Source organism: Podarcis pityusensis, assembly GCF_964106645.2.
Source record: "Podarcis pityusensis genome assembly, chromosome: 5".
Taxonomy (NCBI): Eukaryota; Metazoa; Chordata; class Lepidosauria; order Squamata; family Lacertidae; genus Podarcis; species Podarcis pityusensis.
The window spans coordinates 2606609-2623201 of NC_138032.1; the positions used below are offsets into that span (position 1 = coordinate 2606609).

The 16593-nt window shown below is 49.6% G+C and overlaps 1 protein-coding gene across 3 annotated transcripts in view; it reads right to left on the bottom strand.

The window, feature by feature from the left end:
* LPP (LIM domain containing preferred translocation partner in lipoma) overlaps positions 1-16593 on the bottom strand; it is a 295201-nt gene that overhangs the window by 104774 nt on the left and 173834 nt on the right. For all 3 annotated transcript variants that reach the window (XM_081007502.1, XM_081007503.1, XM_081007504.1), the window contains one exon: positions 13897-14019. In XM_081007502.1, the coding sequence (XP_080863628.1) occupies positions 13897-14019 (123 nt within the window). The remainder of the gene's footprint in view (positions 1-13896; positions 14020-16593) is intronic.

The following is a 16593-nucleotide window of genomic DNA, read 5'->3' on the forward strand; positions in this document are numbered from 1 at the left end:
TGAGCCGGAATAGATGGCGGGGATTAGCCTGCCAGCCAGCGCTGGTTACTGGGGTAACCTGGGGTCTCTCCCCGCCGTGGATGCGACCAAATTAACGAGCGCAGGGTGGTGGGGTTTTTGTGTGTGTGTGTGTTTTCATAAAAATCCTACGCATGAAGGCAAGCAGAAGGATGATGCCGGGGAGCACTGCTGCGTCAGTGATGCTCGCCGGCGAGATGGAACGGGAGCCGCCGCGATCTGTACGTACAACATTCCCCCGAGGCGCAGGAAAGTAAACAGAGCCTGCGGAAATAATTAATGCTGGCAGCCGCTGAATGCCGTCACCGCTACTTAGTCGCACTACAAGCAAGGGGGGGGGGGGAGAGGAGAAGCCGTGACATTGGAAGGAAGGATCATCGGCAAGGGAGAATCCTGCACCGATGGCTTTCCTCTCTCCCTGCAGCCATTGAGCACCTCTCCCCACTTGCAAGGAAGAAGCAGGCTGCAGTGCTTCTGGACTGAAGGGATAGCTCAGTTTGGTAGAACGTGGGGCTCTGAATCTCAGCGCTGTGGGTTTGGGCCCCGCTTTGGAACTGGCATTCAGGAACAACGCTGCCTCTAGCTAGGAGCCATCCATAGCCCTCTCCTCTTCCATGAATTTGCCTCATCCTCTTTTAAAGCCATCCAAATTGGTGGCCATCCCTTCCTCCTGTGGCAAGGAGTTCCATAGTTTAACTCTGTGCTGTGCGAAGCAGTCTTTTCTTTCATCACTTCCTCCTGTGGCCTTGCTTTGCGCCCCACACAGTCCCTTCCAACTACAGTGGTACCTCTGGTTGCGAACAGGATCCGTTCCGGAGTCCCTTTCGCAACCTGAGCAGAACGCAACCCACGCATGCGCGTCGCAATTCACCGCATCTGCGCATGTGCGTGACGTCATTTTGCGTGTCTGCGCATGCGCGAGTGGCAAAACCCGGAAGTAACCCTTTCCGGTACTTCTGGGTCGCCGTGGGACGCAACCTGAAAAAACGTACCATGGAGCAAATGCAACACGAAGTATGACTCAATTCTATGAAAAGGATCCCAGTCGGAAATCGCAGCAGCAGGGGAGGGAGAGGGATCTGGCACTCAGATCCTGCCTGCGGGTTTCCCACGGGGACAACTGGTTGGCCACTGTGAGAACAGGGGACTGGACTCAACAGGCCACTGGCCTGAGCCAGCAGCAGATAGTTTTTAGGATGCTCTCAATGCCAGGAGGAAGGCAGAACTGCTTGGAACGGTTTTGTTCCTTAAGCTCTCTGCTCCCGACCTCTCTGCTGCTGGCTGTGAAGAAAATGTGCATTTGCACAACCACAGAGGATGCCAAGCTGCTTTGCTTGTGTCCCAAGCTGTGCAAATGTCTGGTGATCCTAGAGGCCGCTTGGATTTCTAGTGAGCAAGAATGGCCTCTGTGATGGGGCACACGGAGATCTTTGTGGCTCTATAAAGGTAAAGGGACCCTTGACCATTAGGTCCAGTTGTGACTGACTCTGGGGTTGCGGCACTCATCTCACTTTATTGGCCGAGGGAGCCGGCGTGCAGCTTCTGGGTCATGTGGCCAGCATGACTAAGCCGCTTCTGGCAAAACTAGACCAGCGCACGGAAACATCGTTTACCTTCCCGCCGGAGCGGTACCTACTTATCTACTTGCACTTTGAAGTGCTTTCGAACTGCTAGGTGGGCAGGAGCAGGGACTGAGCAACGGGAGCTCACCACATCATGGGGATTCGAACTGCCGACCTTCTGATCAGCAAGCCCTAGGCTCTGTGGTTTAACCCACAGCGCCACCACCGTCCCTCTATAGTCTGATTTTATTCTGAGCCAGATATAATAACAACAATCATCGTCATCTCAACATCCCACTTGCTTGTGCAGTTTACTACAGACTAGGAAATTTCCCCTTCTTAGTGATGGGTGGAGAGGTGGGGGTTTCATACAACAAGGAGCTTTGTGGGTTCAGCAGGTGGGCAGCCAGAACGTGCCTCAGTTGCGATGCTTTGCTTTTTTTATCTGCAGAAATCTCTGCTACCTTTACACGTATGTCTGCAAGTTGGGGGATCTGGGGTGGGGAGGTGGAACATATTCATGCAGAAATCATCTTCTGGCACTGAAATTATTAGAGGCAGAGACAAGCTGATGGATACATAGCAATTACACGCCCGACCCGATGCTACATTTAATTATCTGCTGCCTGGTAAGACGCCTCACCAGCATCTCCAGCAATTGCGAGCCAGATTTCCAGAGGGCCTCAGTGTGGTTACCTTGTGCTTCACCAAATGGCTAAACACAGGGATTTGGCCCAGTTCTCCCCTCTGACGACACACCGCTGCAATTTCATTCCCCTGAACGAGATCTGTGTGCCCAAGGAGAACGGCCGGCTAATCAGCGCAAGAACAGAATGCGAGGCTCGGTTTCTCATAGAATCGTAGGATTGTTGAGTTGCAGGGGATCTCCAAAGGTCATCTAGTCCAACCCCCTGCAATGCGGGAATGGCAACTAAAGCATTCACAGCAGAGGGCCAGAGGTTGGTGGTTGGAGAGTGAGAGCTAGCTGAATTATATGCTGGGCTCCACCCTTTCTGACACAGTGCCATTTTGATCTGAGCTGCTCGCTTGCTACTGAGCTGGCCACATTTTGATTCTCTGGCCCCATATCTGCACAAACTTATTATCCCAAAATACAGACATGCTTTTACACTTGCAAGACTGGATGTTTTGCCATCTGCGGTACTTGAGGGTCAATTCCAAAAGGTCCCGCCTGAGAAACGTCTTTGCCCCTGTGGAGATGGTAGCACCGAATCAGCGGCACACGTCCTCCTGTCCTGTGCTCTCTACAAAGACCTGAGGAACCAGATCATCACCCCACTCGTACTAACCATCCCAGGGCGCACAACCACTGCCACAATGTCCTTTCTTCTATCAGATCAAAATGAGCAGATAACAGCAAAGGTTGCGAGGTTCATAGCAGGGGCAATCAGAATAAGGGCCACTAACTGATGGCTGATTCAGGACTTTAAATTGTGCTCCTAAATTTCCTTTTCTACGTATACTGTAATGTTTTATTGTTGCTATGGCCATTGGCTAATGCGAATAAAGTTTTGTCTTCTTATGGGAGAAGAGTAGATTCTATATTCATTTCCAATTTTGTTTGGAAAAAGAAGTCAGAATAAGGAAGGGAAATATCAAAATACAGTATGGTCGCACCTTATGTGCATTTAGCTGTCTCAGCCAAACATTTCCATTGCCTTTTCTGTGTTGGCTCCCCATTTGTGGAAGGCTCAACTCGGGGAAATTAACCTGGCACCTTTGTTACATATCTTTAGGCGCCAGCAGACAAAGCGTCTTTCTTCAACAAGGCGTTTGGCTGATGGACATTCTACGGCTTTTTAAATGTACTTGTGGGGGTTATTGGTTTGTTTTTCTTTTATTGCACATTTTGTATTTTCATTTTGTATTTTTCTGTTCTGAACGGCAGGACAAATACATGGGATGTTGGCCCCACTGATCTGTTTACCTTTCTCACACCCCAGGTTAGGATTGCAGCCTTAGCAGGTGGCTTTCCACTAATATATAAACGTTGTCTGCTCATTCCTCTAAGGTACACATTTTCCCCCTCCATCATATGTAACCGCTATATAGAAAAGACTTTGTTGTTGTTGTTTAGTCATGTCTGCCTCTTTGTGACCCCCTGGACCAGAGCATGCCAGGCACTCCTGTCTTCCACTGCCTCCCGCAGTTTGGTCAAACTCATGCTGGTAGCTTCGAGAACATTGTCCAACCATCTTGTCCTCTGTCGTCCCCTTCTCCTTGTGCCCTCCATCTTTCCCAACATCAGGGTCTTTTCCAGGGAATCTTCTCTTCTTATGAGGTGGCCAAAGTATTGGAGCCTCAGCTTCAGGATCTGTCCTTCCAGTGAGCACTCAGGGCTGATTTCCTTCAGAATGGAGAGGTTGGATCTTCTTGCCGTCTATGGGACTCTCAAGAGTCTCCTCCAGCACCAAAAGACTTTAGAACCCGAGAAAAGAGACACATTTTTGGAACAACTCGGATGGGCACAGAGATAAGCAATGGACTCTTTTCCTTTCCAAGCCAATCTAAATTTGACACCCTCTGTTTGACTCAGAGAGTACAACACTTCTGAATCCCAATTCCTGGAAACCACAGGAGGAGAGAGGGCTCTTGTGTTCGGATCCTGGCTTTCCTTTTTGGTGTCTGTGGAACAGGATGTTGAATGAGATGGGCCTCCTTTCGCCTGATCCAGAAGGCTCTGCTTAAATTCTTTTCTTAGATGCTTGCCCATCAAATGGCAGCTTTGTGTGGCTTGGGGAAAGTTCTCTTAGACACTGGAAGCTCTTGAGATAAACAGGCTGCGCCTCTCCCTGTTTTAAAAGGCTCACCCCCTGCCAAGGTCCCCATAACCACGAGGGTCTTTTGCAAGGGGTGGGCCTTCCCAGCCACCACCCATGATTTTGGCGGGTGCAGCTGTCCAAGCTGGTCAGAGAGCATGGGAAGGTGCCCTGATGCGAAGAGCTTTGCATCTCCCACCCAGAAGATGGTGTGGCCAGGAGTTTTCAAGAGGATCCAATTTCTTGAGACAATCATTGCAAGGCATCCCTCCCACCTGTTCCCTCGGAATCAGATCTGGCCAGGACAGCAACTGGTGCAAGCAAAAAGGGCCCAATTCTCTTGGGTGGTTTTCTTCCTGAACTTCCAACCCTGATCCCCATCAGAATCGGTGCTTGAAGAAAACCAGTGAAAATCAGGCATCCCTCAAGTGGGTGAGATAAAGGAGTTATTTTTACTTTAAAAACCAGCCCCTTTCCCTTCCCTTCCCTTCTCTCTCTCTCTCTCTCTCTCTCTCTCTCTCTCCACACCCCTTTAGCTGCTTTCTACAACCTTCTGAAGGCACAAATCATTGCTCTCTAGGATTTGGGGTGACTCCAGGGTTTCGTTTTCCTCCGCTGCCCCTCGCTGTCATTGAGCACGCTTGAAACTGCATTGGGGAGGGGGGAGGCAGCTGAGTTCAAATCAATCAGCTTCCCCTTTCTTCTGCCCCCTCCCCCCCCGGCAACCCGGGGAAACATAACTCAAGAAGCAGCAAATTCATAAGCTCACACCCGAAACGTGCTGCCTGCCTAGGAGATGAACCATCTGGCAAGCTGACACAGTAATAAGTCTGCCTAATTGTCAGGTCAGGCATAATACTGTGCATTGCTGTCAGTCGCTTCGCTGCAGCTTTGTACTGGAGATGTAAAACTCCTTGTACTGTGTGTATGTTGCGTGGGCAGGCGGGGAGATAAATCAGACAGACAGAAGGTGGAGGGGCGGGCAGGGCAAGCGCAGGGGGGAGGGGTAGCCAGCAGAGGAACGAGCCAGGAGGCAGGCAGGAGCTGGAGACAAGGGTCCACAGAATCACAGAGCTGGAAGGGCACCCGAGGGTCATCTAGTCCAACCCCCTGCAATGCAGGACTTGCTGTCAGGGACTGGTCCAAAGAGGAGGAACGATGGAGTCCACTGCCCCCCCTCCTCCGGCACTTCCCAGAGAAGAGGGAGACAGTATAGATTTCGAACAGTGGTTTGCAGAAGGTCATAGATCAGAGGCTGCAGAGGGGAGAAGCTGGGAAATATTGGGGTTAAGAACTTAATTCGTTCTGGAGGTCCGTTCTTAACCTGAAACTGTTCTTAACCTGAAGCACCACTTTAGCTAATGTGGCCTCCTCCTGCTGCCGTGCCGCTGCGGCGTGATTTCTGTTCTCATCCTGAAGCAAAGTTCTTAATGCGAGGTAATATTTCTGGGTTAGCGGAGTCTGTAACCTCAAGTGTATGTAACCTGAAGCGTCTGTAACCCAAGGTACCACTGTATTTGGAAAAATGCAGAATGGACCAGCCCAGCTCAGCATTTAAGGCTGATTCTCTTATACAGTGGTACCTCGGGTTACAAACACTTCAGGTTACATACGCTTCAGGTTACACACTCCGCTAACCCAGAAATAGCGCTTCAGGTTAAGAACTTTGCTTCAGGATAAGAACAGAAATCGGGCTGCGGCGGCAGCAGGAGGCCCCATTAGCTAAAGTGGTGCTTCAGGTTAAGAACGGACCTCCGGAACGAATTAAGTACTTAACCCGAGGTACCACTGTACAGACCTATCAGCCATCTAGCTCAGAAGGCTCATACACTGACTTGAAGTGGCTCTCTGGAGTTTCAGGCAGTCCTGGGTGGAAATGTCATTGGGGACGGAACGTGGGACCTTCTGTATGTAAAGAAGATGTTTTGCCACTGACATATGGCCCTTCCTGTGGTTACTGGTCAATAAAGTGCCTGCTAGAATTATGGTGCAGGAGGAGTCTTGATTGTCCCATGGACTGCAAGAAGAACAAACCTCTCCATTCTGAAGGAAATCAGCCCTGAGTGCTCACTGGAAGGACAGATCCTGAAGCTGAGGCTCCAAGACTTTGGCCACCATATGAGAAGAGAAGACTCCCTGGAAAAAGACCCTGATGTTGGGAAAGATGGAGGGCACAAGGAGAAGGGGACGACAGAGGACAAGATGGTTGGACAGTGTTCTCGAAGCTACCAGCATGAGTTTGACCCAACTGCGGGAGGCAGTGGAAGACAGGAGGGCCTGGCATGCTCTGGTCCAGGGGGTCACGAAGAGTCGGAGACGACTAAACAACAACAAAGGCAGCCTTATCCCCTTTTTGTCCAGTTAGTTTAGCCCTGTCTACTCAGATTGGCAGTTGCTCTCCAAGGTCCTGCACGCTGTGCTCCCTTAAGTGGCTGGTGACTGATCCTTGGATGTTCTAAATGCAAAGCAACTGCTCTGCGACTGAGTCATGATCCCCCAGAACTCAGGTGTGGGATTGGTCTGTTTTGGAAATTAATGAAAGCAGGTTTTTAAAAAATGAGGGAGGGGGAACCAGAAGAAAGGAACAGAGATGCTCGCTGCTTCTGTTGCAAGACAGAAGATGGAGCAAGCTTGCTTTCTGCTGCTCCGGAGAGGAGAACCAATGACTTCAAGCTACAAGAAAGGAGACTCCAACTAGACAACAGGAAGAACTTTCTGTCGGTAAGAGCAGTTCTATGGAAGGTGGTTGACTCTTGTCTGTCAGGGATTCTGAGATGCCTGCATTGTGGGGGGTTGGGATAGATGACCTTTGGTGTCCCCTCAAAGTCAACAATTCTAGGGTTCTATAAAAACACAAGCTGCAGCGTCCTGAAACCAGCCCGATCCCTTCTGGATGGCACCAGTTCCCACCTCTCTCATCCAGAGAGAGAGAGAGAGAGAGAGAGAGAGAGAGAGAGAGAGAGAGAGTGATAAAATGAGTTTTGGTTTCTCCTCTTGAAGTCAATGAAACTTTAATATATACAGAAAGCAAAGGCACGTCCAGACATCCGCAAACAGATCTCAATATGTTCCAGGCAGCCAGCACTGCAAAAGGCAATCAATATATTTTGTGTTTTTTTTTTTTAAAAAAAAGCAAGCCCAGGGAAGAAAGAGGGAGGGAAGAGGTGCAGACGGCTCTCTGACAAAGTGTCTGAGAGATGCATCCTCCACCCACAGCTAAACTGTTCTGTACTGAGAACATCTTGCAATTGTTCCAAAGCAGTCTGGAGCTTTAAAAGCGCATCATGTATTTATTCCTGCCAGGAGGGAGCAGGGTCTGGCAGATAAACAGCGCCGCAGACGAAACGTTTTGCCTTTCCCCCTGCTCCCTAAAACACTCACATACCACACAGGACGGAGACACTGTCTTACTGGGGGGCTCACCAGAGCTCAGCCCCCGAACCTATTTACAGCTCCAGGTCACAAAGGAATAATGCAGCGCTATGGAGCATATGCAGAGTGCCTTTTCATCACAACGCTAGCCAAACGCATGTCCGAGATTGAGAGGAGAACTTCCAGATAGGGGAGGGCATATAACCAGGAATTGAGTGTCGGACTAGGACCTATGAGACTGGGGTTCGAATCCTCACTCAACCATTAACTCGATGGCCAGTCACTCACTCTCAGCCTGGCCTACCTCTCAGGGTTGTTGTGGGGGTTAAATGTGGGAGGAGGAGAACGATGTACGTCACCTTGTATGAAGGAAAGGTGGGGTGTAAATGCTCCTTCTCAGGTGTGCAAACTAGGGAGGGGAATGTTATTGTACCCCCACTCCTCCCATCCTTGAAAACAGGCCAGTCTGTTGGGGCAAATGACTACAGAGGGGGAGACTGCTGGATCCATCAAGGGGACCAGCTCTCCCAGCTGCCTAGCCCCACTCCCTCGGCAAGGGACCCTTAAAAGGCGAAGCTGCTGCCTAAGTTGTTTTTTATCATCATCATCATCAAAATTTGTATACTGCCCAACATACAAAAAAATCACAGGGTAGTTCACAACATAAAAATGCAAAATGGGAACACAAAATGCACAACAAAAACAGGAACAAAACAAGCCAATAAACACCCCCTCTCACAAAAGGCCATAGATTGTTTTATCAACCGAAGGCTTGGGAGAAGAGGGACACTTTTGCCTGGCACCTAAAGAGATGTAATGAAGGCACCAGGAGAGCCTCCCCGGGCAGAGCATTCTGTAAATGGGGAGCCACCACAGAAAAGGCCCCATTCTTGTGTTGCCACCCTGTGGGCCTCTCGTGGAGGAGTCACATGAAGAAGGGTCTAGAATAGATGGTGATCACTAGGCCCATATGGGGAGAGGCAGTCCTTGAGGCATTACAGTCCTGAACTGCTGAATTGTCCTGGAAACTGATTGGCAACCAGTGTAGTCGGGCCAGGATCGCTGTTATTTGCTCAAACTGTCTTGCCGCAGTGGCTGCCAAATTCTGCACCAGCTGAAGTTTCCGAACTGTCTTCAGAGGAAGCCACACAGGTTTTCTTCTTCTTTGGCGATCCCTCATTGCCAAGTAAGATTGTCTTCCATAAACATGGTTTTAACAATGAGTCCATAAGTGACTGTGGAGGCCAATTCTGGATCCACACGTCCTTCCACAGTGGGGACATTGGTTTCTGGGTGGGAGTTAATCAAGGTGAGGGTTTGCCAAACATGCAAACTCTTAGTGTGTTTCTCCCTTGCATCCTGAGTTTGAGTGTCTTCAAAGCCCAGGACACCTTTGGTATAGGCTGTTCTCCAACTGGAGTGTTCACAGGCCAGTGTTTCCCAATTGTCAGTGTTTATACTACATTTTTTTTAGCTTTGCCTTGAGACAGTCTTTAAACCACTTTTGTTGACCACCAGCACTACGCTTTTCATTTTTAAGTTCGGAATAGAGTAGTTGCTTTGGAAGGCGATGATCAGGCATCCGCACAACATGACCAGTCCAACGAAGTTGATGTTGAAGAATCATTGCTTTGACACGGGTGATCTTTGCTTCTTCCAGTACATTGAAATTAGTTCGCCAGTCTTCCCAAGTGATGTGTAAAAATTCTCAGAGACACTGTTGATGGAATCTTTCGAGGAGTTGGAGATGCCTTTATAAGTGGTCCATGTTTCACAAGCATACAACATATTGCAGTAATCTAACAAGAGCTTGCAATTGACAACAGAAGTTAAGCTCTCCCTGTCCAGATAGGGGCACAGCTGGGCCACCAGCCGAAGCTGATGGAAGGCCCTCAGTGCCACTGAGACCACCTGGGCCTCAAGAGACAGCAAAGGAAGTGCCCCCCATTTTTGAAATGTTGTTTTTCAATTTGCATCTTTTGCATTGTTTGGATTCACATTCGTTTGCTCGTTGTGAGCCGCCTTGGGGAAATTTTGGGGCCGAAAGGCAGAATAGAAAGAGAAAAGCAACATAACATAATATAGGAAACGAATTCGGAGACTTCCAAGAGAAAGCTGCAGAAACTAACCCTCACTGTTTTATGCCAGGGATGATTGTTGTTGTTGCTGCTGCTGCTGTTGTTTAGTCGTTTAGTCGTGTCCGCCTCTTCGTGACCCCTGGACCAGAGCACCCCAGGCACTCCTGTCTTCCACTGCCTCCCGCAGTTTGGTCAAACTCATGTTAGTAGCTTCGAGAACACTTTCCAACCATCTCGTCCTCTGTCGTCCCCTTCTCCTTGTGCCCTCCATCTTTCCCATCATCAGGGTCTTTTCCAGGGAGTCTTCTCTTCTCATGAGGTGGCCAAAGTCTTGGAGCCTCAGCTTCAGGATCTGTCCTTCCAGTGAGCACTCAGGGCTGATTTCCTTCAGAATGGAGAGGTCTGATCTTCTTGCAGTCCATGGGACTCTCAAGAGTCTCCTCCAGCACCAGAATTAAAAGCATCCATTCTTCGGCGATCAGCCTTCTTTATAGTCCAGCTCTCACTTCCATACATCACTACTGGGAAAACCATAGCTTTAACGATATGGACCTTTGTTGGCAAGGTGATGTCTCTGCTTTTTAAGATGCTGTCCAGGTTTGCCATTGCTTTTCTCCCAAGAAGCAGGCGTCTTTTAATTTCGTGGCTTCCAGGGATGATTAACCTGCAGGAAACAAACTCCCACGATCCCAGACAACTCTCCCCACCCAGGTAAGAACATAAGGAGAACCTGTTGGATCAGGCCCAAGGGCCTCAGGCCACCCTGCCCTCACAGGGGCCAACCAGAGTCCACAAGCAGGACTCGAACACGCGAGCGCTCTCCCTTTGTGTGGTTTCCAGCAATTCAGAAGCAGCGCTGCCTGCGACCACAGAGGCCGAGCCGAGCCGAGCTGTCCTGGCTAGTAGCCACTCTCCCCCTTATGAGTTTGTCCAATCCTCTTTCAAAGCCATCCAAGGCTGGTGAGGGTCACTACTTCTTGTGGGAGGGAGTTCCATAGATACAAATGAGATGGGAGGAAAAGTCAGCTGTGAGCTTTTTAGCCGGTTCGCCAAGTGAGTTTTTTATATTTCATTTCATATGCCTTATAGGCGCTTGAATAATGACCATTAATATTTTGAAGCCCCTTCATAAACAATAGCAAGCGAAACTGCTTTCTCTGCTTTTTGCCTGAGGCTGATGGGAGAGGTACTCCAAAACAGCTGGATTACTGTGGTTTCCCACGACCGGTATTCAGAAACTGCTTCCAAATGTGGATACACACAAGTGAGGAAAACAGGGGTTCAGGCCAAGGTAAGGGACAATATAAAGCAAATCAGGTTCACCAAATGTACCCACAATTACAAAACATACAGTGCCTACTCCAGAGTTATCAGTGCAAGTCCAAAACTAAAATGACATATTTTTTTCAAATCTCTGGCGCAAGAAAGTTCCTGGAAGTGGCAGAGCAGCTGTGGTAAAAGGACTGGAGGCCAGTAATCCCAGTTTCAGAGGAAAACTCCGGCTGAGAACGATACACAACAGCAACCCAAGCCAAACCCTAAGAAACAAACTTTCCGAGTCTGTGAGCCTGCTGACTCACCCTGTCAGGTTAGTAAGGTCCCGCAAAGGGTACAAGGGAGGTGCCTGCTGCAAACTGGCCGGCACAGCATAGAGGGAGCCATCTAGTGAGCATTTATAGTGGACGTAGAAAAAATACCAGAGGCTTCTGAAAGAGACGTTCCAAGAAGCAACCCAAATCAAAGGAAGCATTCAGCCCATGCGGTGCAATCGTGCCGAAGAGATGGACGAACTTAATTTCTTGTCTTAAGAGTATTGATTCTGTTGCATGGGTCAGATTTCAATCGCCAAATGGCGAAAAATTATATGTGCTTTTTCTGAAGGTGATGTTTCCCCGGAAGGGAATTTATTGAGGCACTCCTAAAGCAGGATGTACAGTACTTTTCTGTGTATAAGACTAGGTTTTTCTCTTTAAAAACCATGCTAAAAAGTGGGGGTCGTCTTATACATGGATAGTGCATAGGGTGGACGTTTGATTGGCTGCTGCCGCAGCTGCCAGTGGCTATTGGGCGTGTTATTGGTTGCTGCGGCAAGGGCTAGTGTTGATTGGCTGACGCTGCAGCAACTGGGTGGGCGACTGGCAGTCAACAACTCTAGGCACCTAATACATGGAAAAATTTGGTATGTTTTGTAATTGCGGGTACATTTGTTGAACCTTACTTGCTTTATATATTATACTTTATATTGCACCTTAGCTGGGCCTGAACCCCTGTTCCCCCCCACTTGCGTATATTTTCATACAGTGGGGTCCCCCCCTTTTTATGTCTCCAACTGTGGAGGTACAGCATAGCAATCCTGGCTAGTTGCTGTCGATAGTTCTCTCCTCCGCGAATTTGCCCAATCCTCTTTTAAAGCCATCTCAGTTGTTGCTCAACACTGCCTCTTGTGGGAGTGAGTTCCACAGGTTAACGAAGGACATTATTTTATCCATCCTGCGTCTCCCAAGTTTCAGCTTCATTGGGTACCCACAAATCCTAGCGTTAGGGGAGAGGGCTTCCCTCTTCTTCCTCTTCTTCTTCTTCTTCTTCTTCCTCCTCCTCCTCCAGGAAAATATCCCCAGAGTCCCATCCCTCCAGGGCAGCCCCTTATACTCTCCTTCTGGGCGCACAAACAGAAAACTGCTCTTCCGAAGCCCTGGCTTCCTGTGTGACTCATCCCTGCCACCCACCTCACCCCGGTTTCACCCCACGGTGCTGACGCAGGCACCCTGCTGATAGCAGAGCTGTTTCCAGAGCCCGGGGGATTAGACAACAAAGAGGGGCTGTAGGGGGTGGGGAGAGAGAGAGAAAACAATTTGAAGCTCAGATTGCAGGAGCGACAGCGGCAGTCAGAAGGGAAAGATTCTCTGGCACAGCGACCAAGAGAGGCTGTTGCTTCTTCTTTTTAAGCAAATTGCCTGGTTTCTCTTCACAGGTATCTGTGCAGATGCTCCGTGCATAGCACTTAAATGTGGAGGGGAAAGCAAGGCTGCGCCTGCTACCATCACCCTGGCCTGCAAGCATTCACAGAATCATAGAATCTGAGAGTGGGAAGGGACCCCAAAGGACATCTAGTCCAACCCCTTGCAGTGCAGGAATCTCAGCTAAAGCCCTTTGTGGCTTAGGGCCCTCGTATTTACGGGACCACCTCTCCTGGTCTGCCCCACAGAGGACCTTAAGGTCCATGAATAATCATAGTTTAGAGGTCCCGGGCCCTAAGGAAGTCAGAATATCCTCCACCAGGGCCAGGGCCTTCTCAGTGGTGGCTCCGACCTGGTGGAATGCTCTGTCCCATGAGGCCAGGGCCCTGCACGATTTAACCTCCTTCTGCAGGGCCTGTAAGACAGGGCTATTCCACCTGACTTTCAATTTGAACTTAGCCTGATCTTTTATTCCCCTTCCTTCCCTCCCCCTCCCCTTTTTATGAACATTACCCACTCTGGGATCCCACAGCTAATTCTCCCCTGGTCTCCTCGCTGGCCCAAATAGGACTAACTTAGCCAGCTAGCCCTGGTAATCATCTAATGTTTATTGGATGGATTTCCCCCTAAATTGATTTTTGAATTCTGAATTTATTGTTATTCACGTTTTATACTGTATTTTATGCTGATTTTTGTTGCATCAATTTAGTGTTTTAAATTTGTTGTTAGCTGTCCTGAGCCCGGTTTTTGATCCGGGAAGGGCAGGGTATAAATAAAAATTTATTATTATTATTATTATTATTATTATTAAGCACCCAGGGCAGTGGGCCACCCAACTTCTGCTTAAAAACCTCCAAAGAAAGCTTGCAGGGATTCACTAGTGGCTTGCATCGTTCTCAAGACAGTTTGCTAACAGAATAGAGGCATGGAACACCGATGTGGTAGGAACCAGCGTGCTGCTCTACGTGGTATTTATGAAAAATTAAAAAAAAAAAACCTTGCCACCTTTTCACAGTCTGTTTTGAATGCAACAGGCAGCATGCAACACCGTACAGCCCCCGTCCGAGAGAAGAGGCTGAGTGTGGCCCCTGGGCCCTGTGTCCCTCTGCCATCTCTCCCCAACTCTGACCTGTTGCGTCCGCGGCTTGTAAGGCGAGCTGTTTTCCAAGTCGGCCAGGATGCTGGTCAGGGAGTCGATTTCCGCGTCCAGACTGGAACGCCTCTCCTCCAGGGTCTTGCCGCCGGCGCTGACCTAGAAGAAGAGGAAAGGAACACACAAAGAAATGAAGGAATGCCGTGGAGAAACCATTTGGCATTAAGGGTGGGGAAAAAGAGGAACTGACAGGTGGAGCCAGAGGGGAATTTACTGTATTTTTCGCTCTATAAGACGCACTTTTCCCCTCCTAAAAAGTAAGGGGAAATGTGTGTGCATCTTATGGAGCGAGTGCAGGCGGGAGGCTCTGTCAGCGCTCCCTTTAAAGAGCCGTGTGGAGCGTGTGTGCGGCTCTTGGGGGCTTTTCCCCGAAGAGGGAGAAGGGCTGTCCTTCTCTCTCCTCGGGAAAAGCCCCCAAGAGCCGTACACACACTCCACACGGCTCTTTAAAGGGAGCACAGCTCTTGGGAGAGCCTTCCCTTGCCCGGAAGAGGCTGCGAGCGGCTAAAGAGGAAGCCAGGACAGCGAGCGGTATCCTGCTGGCTGTTCTAGCTTCTGGCTTAGTCATGGGATGAAGTCTCTGCAGGGGAGCGGGGAGCCTCCATTAAAAACTAGGTGCATCCAATTGTCCAGTGCGTCTAATAGAGCGAAAAATACAGTATGGCCTGTGGGGTCCTCTGCACAGACCAATTTAGGGGGAGTTCTCTTCATTCACCTATGTCAACATTAGATATATATGAGGAATTGTAGTGTTTCTGCCTTTGCACTGTGCTCGCCACCCCTGTCCTCAAACAACCATCCTTGCTGTGGGCCTGGAAGGAGAGAAAGGTGGCGATAATAATGACGCCTCTGAAATGGGTGCTTCAGAGAGAGAGAGAATGGGGAAAATCAGGAAAAAATGTAATACAAATTATGTTGGCAAATTATATTGAGGTTGAATCCTGACAAGGCAGAAGTACTGTTTTGGGGGGACAGGGGGAAGGCAGGTTTGGGGGACTCCCTGGTTCTGAATGGGGTGACTGTGCCCCTGAAGGACCAGGTGTGCAGCCTGGGAGTCATTTTGGACTCACCGCTGTCCATGGAGGCGCAGGTCAATTCTGTGTCCAGGGCAACTGTCTACCAGCTCCATCTGGTACGCAGGATGAGACCCCACCCGCCCACAGCTTGTCTCGCCAGAGTGGTGCATGCTCTGGTTATCTCCCGCTTGGACTACTGCAATGCGCTCTACGTGGGGCTACCTTTGAAGGTGACCCGGAAACTACAACTAATCTAGAATGCGGCAGCTAGACTGGTGATTGGGGGCGGCCGCCGGGACCACATAACACTGGTCCTGAAAAGCCTACATTGGCTCCCAGTACATTTCTGAACATAATTCAAAGTGTTGGTGCTGACCTTGAAAGCCCTAAACAGCTCTGGTCCTGTATACCTGAAGGAGCATCTCCACCCCCATCGTTCCGCCCGGACACTGAGGTCCAGCATGGAGGGCCTTTTGGCGCTTCCCTCCCTGCGAGAAGCGAGGTTACAGGGAACCAGGCAGAGGGCCTTCTCGATGGTGGTGCCCACCCTGTCGAATGCCCTCCCACCAGATGTCAAGGAAATAAACATCTTACTTTTAGAAGACACCTGAAGGCAGCCCTGTATAGGGAAGTTTTTAATGTGTGATGTTTTATTGTGCTTTTAATTCTGTTGTTAGCCACCCAGAGTGGCTGGGGAAACCCAGCCAGATGGGCAGGGTATAAATAATAGATGATGATGATGATGATGATGATGATGATAACAACGACAGTGCCTCTGTGATAAAAACAACTTGGAATCCAAAGAATTTTGAAACAATCTAGGAGAAGGTGATAAGAATGGCGACGTCTCACCAACAACCTGAGAACAACCAGGAAAAAATGCTGCAGTATTGTCCACACTGGGCTGGCAGAGTCTCAGGCAAGAAATGATCCCAACTCTACCTGGAGAGGCCAGGATTTGAACCCAGGACCTTCTGAATGTCAAGGAGATAACTCTGCCACAGAGCTCCGCCTTTCCCCTGGGGGAAAGGTAAGCTCCAGCTTAAGAATGCAGGTGCGCCTCTCCAGGGATAGGGTTACAGTGTGTTGTGGGGCGGCATCGCAGGGTGTGATTCTGCAAACCTTCAGCAATTTGAAGGGTGGTCTGGAAGCTGCCTCATACCATACCAGGCCATCGATTGAGCTATGTGTTGTCTACACTGACTGGCAGCAGCCCCCCCCCCACGCAGGCAGGGGGCATTCCCTGGAGATGCAGGGGGCTCAACCTGGGTCGTTCTGTATTCAAAGCAGATCCTCTGCTATCGCGCTACAGCCCACCTCACTCATGCACAGTGGAGAACAGGGGTGTCAAAAGCACGTCCCCATTTTGCTCTGCAAGGAGATGGGGGCTTTGTTCTGCGCCAAAGGCTTCATCTGAGCACCTTGAAATCTGGCTTATTGGGTGGTAACAGAAGGTGCTCTTGGCAGCAGGGGGGAGAAGTTGGGGGGCGTGCTCCCCTTGCCCAGCAGTTCCACCAAGGCCCTTTGGATCTCAGGCAACGAAGCATCAATTTACAACCGCTGTCAAGACACTGATGGGTTATTTAATTCCCCAATAATAATAAATTATTGAAAAAAAACGAGGAGAGGAGGGTAAGGACGGAAGCAGTCTGGAAGC